The 14,239-nt window shown below is 36.8% G+C and overlaps 2 protein-coding genes across 2 annotated transcripts in view; one reads left to right on the forward strand and one right to left on the reverse strand.

The window, feature by feature from the left end:
- The window catches only part of LOC106174883 (uncharacterized), a 59,026-nt gene that overhangs the window by 39,332 nt on the left and 5,455 nt on the right, over nucleotides 1-14,239 (forward strand). Inside the window, exons 21-22 of the mRNA XM_086998759.1 lie at nucleotides 13,257-13,349; nucleotides 13,795-13,869. Coding sequence (XP_086854885.1) covers nucleotides 13,257-13,349; nucleotides 13,795-13,869 — 168 coding nt within the window. The remainder of the gene's footprint in view (nucleotides 1-13,256; nucleotides 13,350-13,794; nucleotides 13,870-14,239) is intronic.
- On the reverse strand, nucleotides 7,513-9,483 carry LOC106174885 (E3 ubiquitin-protein ligase TRIM56-like). The gene has a single exon (XM_087000823.1). It carries the CDS (start codon nucleotides 9,481-9,483, stop codon nucleotides 7,513-7,515), a length of 1,971 nt encoding a protein of 656 aa, XP_086856949.1.

The following is a 14,239-nucleotide window of genomic DNA, read 5'->3' on the forward strand; positions in this document are numbered from 1 at the left end:
ATTCTGATGCAATATTACATAATGGTTAACAGCATAATAACTCAATTTTAATAATAAAATATACGTATCATGGATTTTCAGAAAATGTGACTAGCATGGGTCTTCAAGCCCGTGGAACTTCAAAGTCACACCTTGAAAATGCCAATATGTGAAAAATTAAATTTTCACAAAATAACTGTTTAACTGTCAGCAAGAATTACCAAACAGACTGTATTTCATACTGAAGCTGTATTTTAGTCCCATGTTTCTTTCCTGTAAGTTTGAGAACAGTAAATGACATGGTTTTTCTTAAATGGTCATCATGGGAGCAGTGCCCAAAATAGTTTTTTTTTTCAAATTTTGATGCAATATTACATAATGTTTAACAGCATAATGACCATCAACTTTAATAATAAAATATTAGTATTATGGATATTCAGAAAATGTGACTAGCAAAGGTCTTCAGGCCCATGGAACTTCAAAGTCACAACTTGAAAATGCCAAAATGTAAACGAGACAGCACTGTTCTGAAATGTTTTTTTTTTCCATTTTTAACAATTTTTAACATAAAACAAAATTATCAGTTTTCTGCCGTTTTTATATGATAAACTAAGAAAATTGATGAGATGGGAAAAATATCAACAGAGCAGTGTTAAATGTCCAATCTCTTCCATTCTGAGATTCTGAACATAGTGAATGATTGAATCTGACAAACTGCAATGATATGAGTTTATTTCCATTTTTGAAACTTTATTACACAATACACGATAACAAGTTTACCATCATTTTTACATAATCAACTAATAATGTTGTAAAATTGCAGGAAATGCCAAACAAACACTTTTACCTATCTTATTAGTTCAATAATGAAACTGTTTACATGCCTAAGAATTAAATCTGAGGAAATGTGAAAAAACTGCATTTCTTTAAAATAATGGCCCGATTATGCTGATTTTTTAACTCAACCTGCGTTTTAGCAGGAATGACAACTCCTGTGAGTTTAATGACAATTGGCCTATCTGTTTTTCTTATATTGTGTTTACAGTGTTGCATATATGCTGAAAAGTGAAAAAAAAAGCATAACTACTAAAATAGTGGCTCGATCATGCCGATTTTCGAACTTGACCTGCATTTTATGAATATTCATCAGCTCTGTAAATATACAGCCAAAAAGTAAAACTGCCTTCCACTTATCGTGTTTACAATGAAAGTGCATGGCGCCGGCGACAGCGACAGTGACGGCAACGACGGCGACGACAGATGCAGGTGATGGCAATATGTACAGACACATCTGTACATATTAACTGTACTGTTTGAGAACAGTAAGTGACATGGTTTTTCTTATATGGTCATCATGGGAGCAGTGCCCAAAATAGGTTTTTTTCAAATTTTGATGCAATATTACATAATGTTTAACAGCATAATGATCATCAATTTTTAATAATAAAATATTAGTATCATGGACAAATAGTAAACGTGACTAACAAAGGTTTTTAGGCCGATGGAACTTCAAAGTCACACCTTCAAAATGCCAAAATGTAAACAAGACTGCACTGTTCTGAAATGGGTTTATTTCCATTTTTAACACTTTTTTAACATAAAACAAAATTAATAGGTTACTGCCATTTTTATAAGATCAACTAAGAAAATTGATGAGATGTGAAAAATATCAATAGAACAGTGTTAAATGTCCAATTTCTTCCATTCTGAGATTCTGAACATAGTGAATGATTGAATCTGACAAACTGCAATGATATGAGTTTATTTCCATTTTTGACACTTTATTACACAATACACGATAACAAGTTTACCATCATTTTTACATAATCAACTAACAATGTTGTAAAGATGCAGGAAATGTCAAACAAACACTTTTACGTATCTTATTACTTAAATAATAAGGCTATTAACATGCCTAAGAATTAAATCTGAGGAAATCTGAGGAAATGTGAAAAACAGCATAACTTCTAAAATAATGCCCCGATTATGCTGATTTTTGAACTTGACCTGCGTTTTAGTAAGATTGATTATTCCTGTGAGTGTCATGACAACAGGCCTAACGGTTTTCCTTAAAATGTGTTTACAAGGTTGCATATATGCTGAAAAGTGAAAAAACAGCATAACTTCTACAATAATGGCCCGATCATGCTGATTTTCGAACTTGACCTGCGTTTTATGAATATTCATCAGCTCTGTAAATATAAAGCCAAAAAGTAAAACTGCCTTCCACTTATCGTGTTTACAAGGAAAGTGCACGGCGACGGCATCGGCATCGCCATCGGCATCGGCGACGGCGACGACAGACGCAGGTGATGGCAATATGTACAGACACATCTGTGTCTGTACATAAAAAACTGATGGTCATTATGCTGTTAAACATTATGTAATATTGCATCAAAATTTGAAGAAACCCCTTTTTTGGGCACTGCTCCCATGATGACCATTTAAGGAAAATCATGTCACTTACTGTTCTCAAACTTACAGGAAAGAAACATGGGACTAAAATACAGCTTCAGTAGGCAATGCAGTCTGTTTGGTAATTTTTTCTGGCAGTTAAACAGTTTTTTGTGAAAATTTAATTTTTCACATATTGGCATTTTCAAGGTGTGACTTTGAAGTTCTATGATCCTGAAGACCTTTGCTTGTCACATTTTCTGAATGTCCATGTTACTAATATTCTATTATTAAAAATTGATGGTCATTATGCTGTTAAACATTATGTAATGTTACATTAAAATTTGAAGAAACCCCTATTTTGGGCACTGCTCCCATGATGAGCACTTAAGGAAAATCATGTCACTTACTGTTCTCAAACTTACAGGAAAGAAACATGGGACTAAAATACAGCTTCAGTAGGAAATGTAGTCTGTTTGATAAATTTTTCTGACAGTTAAACAGTTTTTTTGTGAAAATTTCATTTTTCACATATTGGCATTTTCAAGGTGTGACTTAGAACCTCCACGGGCTTGAAGACCCATGCTAGTCACATTTTCTTAAAATACATGATGTGTATGTATTATTATTCAAAATTGATGGTCATTATGCTGTTAAGCATTATGTTATGTTGCATCAAAATAGAAGAAAACACAATTTTTGGTGCTGCTGCCATGATGACCATTATGGGAAAACCGTGTTACTTATGACTGTCAAACTTTCAAAAAAGAAACACAGGACTAAAATGCAGCCCGAGTTGGAAAAGCAGTCTAATTGGCTTCTTTTTCTGGAAGTTATACATTTTAGTGAAAAATTCATTATTATCGTGTTGGCATATTCATTGTGGGACTCGGAGCTCCCATGGACATGAAGCCGAATAGTAATCAAATTTTCTAAATGCCCATGCTATTTATAGTCAATAATCAAAAATTGGTGATAATTATTATATAATTTATTATGTAATGTTACATCAAAATTGACAAAAATCTTTTTGCACTGCTACTGCAAACATTATGAAAAGAAAACTGTGTTACTTAGTATTATTTTTAACTTACAAGTATGATTTTTAGGATTGGCATGCAGTTCAAATTAGAAAGCCAGCTCAATTGGATTATCTTTTATCATTGTATTCATGCAATTTTGTGTGAAATTTTCATTTTTCTCATTCTGGCACTTTCAAAGTATAAACTTGAACTCTGATGGGCCTGAAGCCTTATGCTTTTACTTTCGTTGGTGTTACCTGTTGTGCATAATTAAAATTTGATGTTGACTGTGCAGTTAAACATAATGTATTATTGCATCAGAATTGGTAGTCTCCTATTTTGTGCATTATTGTTATGTGCTTTTCTTAAGATGTGACTTATGGGCCTGAAAGATCTTTGAGAGGGTCAGTCTGTAAATTTCCCTTGGGTATCACTTAGCTAAGTTCAGAGTTATAAAGTCATTAATAGGCCATTAAATGAGATTACATAAAGCACACTTGTTGATATTTCCCTGTAAACTCCCAAAGGTTAAGCTCTCTGCTAGATTAATAATAAGTAAGCAGTGATAATTATGCAGGTAAATTTTGTTTAATATTGCAAATAAGTTTTTATTATATATATATATATATATATATATATATATATATATATATATATATATATATCAAAAAAGATTAAAAGTTTGAATGGCAGCATCATTGGAATTACATTTACCTTTGCTAAGGAGGTTATGTTTACACCCCTGTTTGTCTGTCATCAACATAACTCAAAAAGTTACGGACCTATTTTGATGAAATTTTCAGGAACTGTCAGAAGTGGGCAAGGAGGACAATGATTAGTTTTTGGTGGTGGTCCCAATCAATAATCAATCAATAATAATCAACAATTGCTGTCTTGGCAGAGGTCTGCGCTCTTGGAGTGCTTTTCTAGTTTTGTTATGTTTTCCTTTTTAATTTTTTCTCAAACACTGGCATTTGTGACTTTTAACTCTCATCTTCCTGAGGCTCTGCACATTTTCTATATTTCCACATAAGCAGTTGTATTGTTTTTCATGTCTTTAAACATTATTTAATATTATTTTATGCACTGTCATCATTTTTCAAATATTGAGACTTTCATCATGAGAATTTGAACTCTCATGGTCCTGAAACTGTAATCTTACTGAAGGGGTGGATTGAGACCATCTTCTGGGTCTTCCGGAAGATGGTCAGGTTATTAAGTTTATATTGACTGGTATCTATTTTTTTTCTGTTGGAAGACCATAAAAATGGAGGATCAACATAGATACTTTGGAATACTGTCAGAAAATATCTCTGGGTTCGCTCCTGTTATTGACCATGGTACCTGTTGTGCATGATTAAAATTCAGTGTTGACTGACAGTGCTATTATAAGCATTATTTATTATTGCATCAAAATTGACAAAATGACCTATTTTGCATCTTTATTTTCTGTTTTTTGTCTGTACATTTGACAGCTTTGCTGCCTTGTTTACATATATCAGAATAATCAATTTACTGTCATTTTTAAATGATCAACTAAGAAAGTTGTTGACATAGGAAGAATATCAATAGAACAATTTTAAATGTCCAATTTGTTCCATTCTGAGATTCTGAACATGGTGAATGATTGAATCTGACAAACTGTAAAGATATGAGTTTATTTCCATTTTTGACACTTTATTACACAATGCACAATAACAGGTTTACCATCATTTTTATATAATCAACTAACAATATTGTTAAGATGCAGAAAATGTCAAAAGAACACCTTTACATTAGTAATTAGTTCACAAATGAGATTGTTAACATGCCTAAGAATTAAATCCGAGGAAAAAAGACTTCTATACAAAAAAAGGCACAATTTCACCAAAACTGAACCGATCAAGCTTATTTTCGAACCTCATCTGTATTTTAGTAAATCTGATCACCCCTGTGAATTTCAAGACGATTGGCTGATTGATTTTCCTTGAAATGTGTTATCAGTGTTGCACATATGCTGAAATAGTGAAAAAACAGCATAACTTCCATAAAAATGGCCTGCGTATTATGAACATTCATCATTTCAGTAACTTATAAGCCAAAAAGTAAAACGATTTTTCGCTTATCGTGTTATCGGTGTTGCATTTATGCTGAAAAAAATGAAAAAAATAGCATAACTTCCACAAATATGGCCCGATCATGCTGATTTTCGAACTTGACCTGCGTATTAAGAATATTCATTAGTTCTGTAAGTTTCAATCCAAAAGGTAAAACGGTTTTTCACTTATCGTGTTATCGGTGTTGCATTTATGCTGAAAAAAATGAAAAAATAGCATAACTTCCACAAATATGGCCCGATCATGCTGATTTTCAAATTTGACCTGCGTATTATAGATATTCATCAGTTTTGTAAGTTTCAAGCCAAAAATTAAAATGGTTTTCCACTTATCGTGTTATCGGTGCTGCATATATGCTGAAAAATGTGAAAAGTGACCTACAAGTGACCTGATCATGCTGATTTTCGAACTTGACCTGCGTATTATAAATATTTATCAATTCTGTAAGTTTCAAGCTGAAATGAAAAACAGTTTTCCACTTATCGTGTTATCGGTAAAAGTGCACGGCGACGACGGCGACGACAGACGCAGGTGATGGCTATATGTACAGACACATCTGTGTCTGTACATAAAAATAACTAAAAAATAAATGTACAAAGACAACAACAAAGTAAAGTTAACAGAACTACATGTATTTTGTCTAAAACTGAAGGCAAATTACGGTAACACAGTTGTGATGATATTAAGAATGCTCTATAAAACTTAACGGTAATTACAGTAATAAAAGTAAGCAATTTAAAGAACGTTTTTTTGTACTAAAGCTTAAGTGCAATACCATTTCACAATACAACGTATATCTATCTGTTCTAAATTTAAGAGCATTTACAGTACTAGTTAAACAAATGTAAATTCTTACAAGAAGTGGTGTCACCGGCTAAAACGTGCGAAGCAGTACTGAAAACGTGCTACAGATTCACAATGACCTGAAAACAGGAACCAACAATAAGTTCGCTGACACACTAAACCCTAAACGATATCACTTGCATCACGATGCTAATACAGTAAGTTTGCGCTAAGCTAAATAGCCATTCTACGATCGAATATAGCTTTTACAGAGGGTTTATACAATGCAATTCACCAGGTAAATCATAGTGACACATTGCGGAAACGAAAACAAACAGGAAATCACCCTAAGTAAATCTGTATCATTACAAGATACTGAACGCTAACAAAGATCGTCGCGGCAGCAATTTAAGGTATATTTACGAACTAAATCTTATAACTAAATATTAAAACAACCTTAAAACTCACTATAAACTCACTCTAACTTATCAACAAAATAAAATGCTTACTTTAACTCCTACGGTTGACGGGAGTTGCGTCTTCCTACTGTAGAACTAGAACGGCGTGTATCTTCTGAGTATGGTGTGAGTGAATGAAGAACGTTCTAAGTGTAACTAACTAATATCGGGGTTTCTGGCCAATAATATCCAGCCAACACCCCTCACCAGATCGATCACGCCACTTATCCCCGTAAGATGGGGGTTACTGACCAATGGGGTCCGGCCGACACCCCTCACCAGATTGAACACGCCACTACCCGTCAAACAATAAGCTAACCCCAATACAGTGAGAGCGCTAGGAGGCTAGCGAAGTGAAAGGGCAACAAATTTACGGAGAGGGGTCTACAAATCTATACATAGTGTATTTAACATTCTCCTGGAAATAATCATGAAGCTATTAAATAATATAAAAGAAATTAAAAAGTAGTTTCAACACAGTTATGGAGTTTATTGTTGAAGTTTTCATATTTCACATATTGGCATTTTTAATGTGTAATTTTGAAATCTAATTGGCCCTAAACCCAATATTATTTACATTTTCTGAATGCCATTGTTACCTGTAGCACATTTTTAAAAATTGGTGGTGATTATGCTGTTAATTATTTTGTAATATTGCATCAAAATTGACAAAAAATATATAACATGTATTTTTGGAAGCTTTGCTATCTTGTGTGGTACATTATTTGAAATATGACAGGAAAGCGCATATTGTTCAGTTTCATAGCATTTTAAAACATGTCATTTTTCCAAGTATTGGAATACTTTCACTTTCCCATTATCTTGAGCCACAATCAGATCTCCGTCCTGGTTGATGGTACATGCCCATGGTTCATATAGTCCATGATCAGCTTTGGTTGCTATGTACTGGATGAACTTCCCATCTGGGGATACAAGGTGTATGCAGTGGTTATCACAGTCTGTGGCCATTATGTTGTCATATGCATCAACACAGACACCACCTGGTCGACCTAACTTGTTATCAGGTCCTGTGTACTGATACAGTGGGTCACCAGATGGATTTAGGATGTGAAGTTTCTTTTGTGATATTTCACTGACAATAAGGCAGTCATTGCTCATATATGCCACTTTATATGGTATATCGAACAACTGCTTCCCATCTTTGTTCTTTATCACATCAGTTAAAGTTATTTTCCCTTTAATATCAATACTGAACACACTCACAGACTTTTCTTTATAACCCTGTGCCACAGCAATCTTCGTGCAGCTGTTATTGAGAGCAACACCACATGGGAAGTTGACATCTACAGTTTGCTGCACTTCCCTCTGTGGTGACAGGATGAACAGTTTGTTATTGTTGGCACCAGATAGAACCATCCTTCCATCAGGGAAGTGACAGATCGCTGCTGGCCATTCCAACTGTGTGTCTGAGACACTTGTGATCTCTTGCTTTGAAGTCCCATCTGAACTAAAAACCTTGACCTTGTTATTATTGTCATGTGCAGTAACATACTCCATGTTTGGACTCACTGTAATGCCCACCGGTTTCGAACAGCCAGTGTCAAACTCCAGCATACATTCAGCTTGTGGTTTGATCTTGGGCAAAGCTGGCTGTCTCGATATCTGCACATTCCCCAGGCCAGCCCCACTGGATATCTCTTGGTCCACTTCTGTGTTGGTGGTGAGTGTGAGTTTTAGTTCCTCTGGAACAACATCCACAGCTGAACTGGACTGTAGCTCATCTAGTCTCTGTCCAAGTTGATGTTGTAACATGAGGACATCTATTAGAGCACCCCGCTGAAGGATGTTCTTTACTACATCTGTTGTAGTGTTGATAGAGGAGCAAGTGGCACTGCAGTTTTTGCGGGAAATTTGTAAATTATTTCTGTGAGTGCTGGTGGTTTGATGAAGCTCCTGTAGTAAGGTATTCTCTCGTTGATCTACCAGTTGACGTAGATGAGCTGCACGAGCTTTGATCTTCTGCTGAACAAAGCTTTCATTTTCTTGGAGAGTTGCCAATATTTCATCAATTTTAGCTATTGTTTTCTCTCCCTTTTCAATTTTTTTCTCCATGCCACAGTATTTGGTCAGAAGTTGTGGCTTTACCATTTCTGCAGCTTTTTCAAGAGAGATAAGTTTGTGGCCATCATGGTGTAGATCTTTGCAGTCACGACAAATGGGGACATTGCAGTCTGAACAAAAGTATCGTATCATCTCACCTTTGTGCTCTGGGCAGATAATTTTCTGCTGCTCTTTGATCTCTCTTTGGTGCTCACTGCTGTGAAGTTGTTGAAAAGTCAGCACCTTGTGGTCTTTAGTGAACTTGGTACCACAGTGAAATGGAGAACACCTCTCACATAGGTAGTCATGGCATGTGATGCATTTTGAAGTAGCCACTGTTTCTGTTTGGGACACCAAAGCACAAGAGCTGCACTTTTTTTTATGTGTTGACTGAAGTATAGTGTCTTGTAAGCTTTCAATAAAGAAATTGTGAGTAAGGCCCTCAAGTCCATCTTTAGGAACTTCAGTTTCTTTCTGACACACGGGACATCGTAATTTACTTCCTGGTGTTAAATCAGAAATATAAGTCTTCAGACAACCCTTACAAAATGTATGCCTACATGGTAAATCTGTTGGGTCCTTATACTCCTCAAGGCACAAAGAACAGCTCACAAAGTAGTTAACTATTTCATTTCTTAAACTTTCTGCTTGCGGACTTTCAGTTACATCTTTAGAGTTTGCGGTCGCCATTTTCCTTTTTGATTGTTTCCAGGGTGCTCAGTATTTGTTTCAAAGTTGTCATGCGCAGATGTCTCTTAGTTCACCTGATTTAACCTAGTTCTTTTCTATAAGCCACCTGTATAGGAATTTGGGTCAGCCTTCTGACCTTTACTGTGTTCAAGTTATTGATTTTATATTAAAACTGCTACTGGGCATAATAGGAATTTGTATTTATTATGAAAATATTTTGTCAAGTTTTTTTTCCTGTGAGTGAAGGAGCTTTAGTATGAGGTTCTGGTTAAACTACAGGTGTTGTTTATATTCTTATGTTGGAAGCAGTCAGGGGGTGGGTGTGTAGTAAGAGAAGTCAGCTGTGATATATTGTGTAAATCTACAGATAGTGTGGAGGTATATGGTGTATGTATATTGATTTTATAAAAAGGATTTCAAAATATTGAAGGAAACAACCAGATTTCAAACACACATACAAACATTTCAAAGAGAATAAGGAAATAAAGTGGTATTTTATAAACAGTTACTTTCATATAATATTTTCAGTCATATCCTCTTACAATTTATCTGAACATTCTTGAGAAAGAGAGAGAGAGAGAGATTTGCTCTCTAAGGTTACTTCTCATTTAGGGCAAAATTATATTTTTAAAATCTGTGGTTGTCTATATATGATGCAGATACTATTCAGTATGAGATTTTGTATAATTTACAAAATTATTTCCTAATATGATAACTCAAGGCATTGTATCAATTCAAGATTCACTGGCTTATGACTGCAGTGTAAAATCATTGTTAAGTTAAAAACGTGATTACTTACTACTCAGTCTAAGAATAATATACTTTCAGCATCAGGTATTTGGAGCAGCAGAAGTTATTTTGATATCAGAAGTGGTTGCAGTTAAAGATGCCACTTTAATATTTTAAGTGCAATCACTACACTTTCATTTCAGTATTTAAAGTTTATATTTTTTGGTATGTGTACAAGAATGTGTTTAGTTTTTTCACCAGTGAAGATGTTTGGCCCTGGAGTAGGTATAGTAAGTTCAGATTGATGGATACAGTGAGAGCTGTAGCTAGAGTACGTAAATGTCTTGCAGTGAAGACACGTGTGGTGGAGCTTGTTATATGTCTTATGAAGTCTCCACTTGGGCTGCAAATACATCTCACACCATCTCTAGGTGTGCTGTCATGGATGTCTTTTAGTTTGCCTGAAATGATTGATAAATCTGAAATTTCAGATATCAAATGATCTTACATGGTCTTAATCATTATAGAAATGGTTTTAACATGGACTGAATCTGCTTTTAAGATAAAAAATTATCTTACACTGGCTGAGAAAGACTATAGTTGGACTGACTTCTAGTTAAGTGGTCAAGCAATTATATTTCTCCCCTCATATATTTCCTGAAGCCCTAGTTACATATAATGAATGCCTATGTTACCAGTGAAGCATTATGAAAATTGCATCAAAATTCACCCCCCCCCCCCCCCAAAAAAAAAAAAAAAAAAAAAAAAAAAACACTGTTCAATGGCATCATTATTTTCTGCATTGTGTCTGTACATTTGACAGCTTTGCTGCTTTGTTTTGAGTTTCCTTTGGATAATTCTCACATAAACCATCTGTTTTAATTTCTTATCCCTATTCAGGCTCCTCAGGACAGAAGTTTCAGCACTCACACCAGTGATGACGAGGTGTTTGCCCCTCCCCCTACAGAACTGCACCCCCTTACTCTCCTAAGTCTGCCAGGAGAGAGCAGACACCTGCCAGCATGCTGGGGAACAGGTCAGGCAGGGATCTGGTGCCAAGGGACACCAACTCCAACTCTCCACAGGTGGGATCAGGAGATGGCAGTGGGGTTATCAGCAACAACAAACGTGGTGGGGGTGGGGTGTATCCTCCAAAGTACGGTCCCAGGCCGGACCACAAGCCCAGGATATACAAACCTGCAGGAGATGGTCAAGAGAGTGACCACCGGTCAAGGCAGGTGATCAGATTGAATGGCCCACCCCCACAGACACTGCCTCACAAGATAGACATGTCCAATCTCAGCAGGACAGGCCTGGTAGGGGGTGGCCACCACCAGCAGCATAAGATGGACTCTCTCAATCTGAATTACAGGTCCAGGCCTGAGATGAGTGATCCTTTGTCTGCTTCACCACAGAGGCCTGGTGCTGGGGCAGCTTATCCACCACATGTACAGCAGAGACTAGGGGGGAATAGGGGGGAACAGAGGCCTCTGGGAAGTACTAGTTCTGATGGCTCGGACAAAGATAGGACTAGAAGGTTTGCTGATGCTGATGGTGGCATGGCAACAAATAATTTCCAGTCTTCCTCACCACTGAATAGACATAGTACTGAAGTGAGGCCTGGCTTGGCTTACGGTCCACCACCACCATCATCATCAAATACTATGCATAATGACTCCTCGGCTAACATGCACAGGGTTAGTGTCTTGAACAGAGCCAGTCAGAACATGATGGACAGACCATCACCAAATGTACACAACATGAGACTCTCTCCACACCACGACTCCCTCCCACATTCCACGGGACCTCCTTATGAACATGATCACCAGAGGGAGCTGGGGTACGACTCTCAGAGCAATCAGAGCTCAGACTTAAGTGCAAAGAACACGTCTCTGGATCATACCAGTGAGAGTGAGCCCCCTCCCCCAGAGAGTCACCATGAGATTAGGAACTATGAAGATGTGGCCAGGTTTAAGCAACAGCAGCAGCCAGACCCTCTGTCACAAGTGTCCAGTTCTACGGACAGTGGCTATGGACACGGACATCACATTTATGAGAAGGTTAATGATCTGAGAATGGGAGGTGAGTTGTTACATTTTGGATCTGAAAATTGCTTTTAAGTACATTGTAGCATTGTAACTTACCTTTTATGTATATTAACACAGGTACAGAGAGAGGATCAGAGTGTCTTTGAGGTTTACGAAAAAAAAAACTCTCTTTAATCATTTAGTCTTAAAAACAACTTAAGGCAGAGCAACAATTAAGTTTGACATTTAAAAGAGAATGTTCCTGTCATCTTCCAGGTTACCCTCCTAGTCACCTGCCTCCCCCCATGAGAGCCCCGCCCTCCCCTCCAGGCCACCCCCAGCCCAGCCCCCTTACTGTCCACCCCCAGCCCAGCCCCCTTACCATCCACTCCCATCCAACAGAACACAATCAGCTCCACAGGAACCCTCCAGATATCACCAGCCCTGTGGATGGACCTTATAATGGAATGGACCAAAATTACCCCACAAGGGGATAGATTTACCCTGGTGGTCAGTATGACCCTAGGATGACCAATAACCTCAGGGACTTCAAGCCGGCCAGATCTTCCCCAGTAGCTCCTCTAATAAGAGACCATCAGCCTCCTTTGCCGCCCCAGCAAGGTGCCAGCAGGGGGAATCCGTACCCTGGTCCACCTAAGGAGCCAATCTACCTGTATGTGTCCAGGAACCAGCTGTTCAGACAGCACAATGATGTGGGGCCAGGCAGAGAGAACGGTCTTCCTGCCACAACAGAACCTGTATCTGGGGCAGAGCAAATATGAAGTGGTGGGTGCATGGACTGAGATAGATGGGATCCTACTGTGGTAGAATAAAAAAGATACATGAAACAGATTTTCAACGTTAATTTTTAAACACTATTAATGGATTTGATGTTATCCTGTGGAGGTGAATATTTTTTTTCTTAACTGTTATTTTTTGGTTGTAGAGATATGAACTTTGAACTATATTTTTAAATTTTATACCTCTGTATTATCCACATGTTCTGGTGTGTTTCAGCTTCCAGCCACTGTGTTGAAGAACCCAGGTCTAGGGTTCAGTATAGCTGGTGGGAGGGGATCCCAGGGCAATCCATACAGACCTGAAGACCAGGTGATACACACACAGTCCTTAATTACCTGACTTAACACCATGTATACTCTTAGGCACAATTTCCAAACAACCAACACCCAATAAATATTTGGAAGAAAATAGAAAAAAATTGTGTGATATTGTATGCTGTTTTAACTATGTTAAGAACTTACATAAACAGTAACCAAGATTTTCCTAGCTGATGTTGAATGCTGGTTTTGTTCTTTGTTTTCCTTTTTAAATAGGTAAATCTATCTACTACTAGTTTGACGTGCCCTGACAGCAACCATCATTTTATGTTTTATATTACTTTGATATTGATAATTGAAATTTAAAGCCAGTTATTTTCTCTTTTCTTTTTAAACAGGACATGATCTGATCACACATATCAGCTAATGCTTCATATGACTTACCTATAAACTTCATTCTGAACTAGCAATATGTGAAATACAATTTTCTTTTTCAGGGCGTTTTTGTGACCAAGGTCCAACCTGAAGGGCCAGCAGCTGCAGAACTACGACCTGGAGACAAAATTTTGGAGGTGGGTTTTTAGAACCATGCAGGCACCTGTCGTAGTGTCTTCTAGATTAACAATTCAATTCATTTCTGTACTGGTACATAGATTTATATTATATTATATTATATTATATTATATTATATTATATTATATATTATATTATATGTTATATTAATGAGTGAAATGATAAAGTTTGTTGTGCTGCTGATGAGTTTTAGTGAAATAAGAGTTGTTTTATTGTACCACCAGCGTTGGGCTTTGTCGGTATTGGGGTCTGGGTGTGGCACTCATTGCAATGCACCCTTGTCTAAAAATGGCAAAATTAAATGCTTATTATCTACCCTACGGAAGGAGTTATGGGAAAAATTTCTATAGACAGCTTTCCAAAAGTCAT

The sequence above is a fragment of the Lingula anatina genome, chromosome 1 (assembly GCF_051362555.1).
Source record: "Lingula anatina isolate TDL-2025a chromosome 1, LinAna3.0, whole genome shotgun sequence".
NCBI classification, from domain to species: Eukaryota; Metazoa; Brachiopoda; class Lingulata; order Lingulida; family Lingulidae; genus Lingula; species Lingula anatina.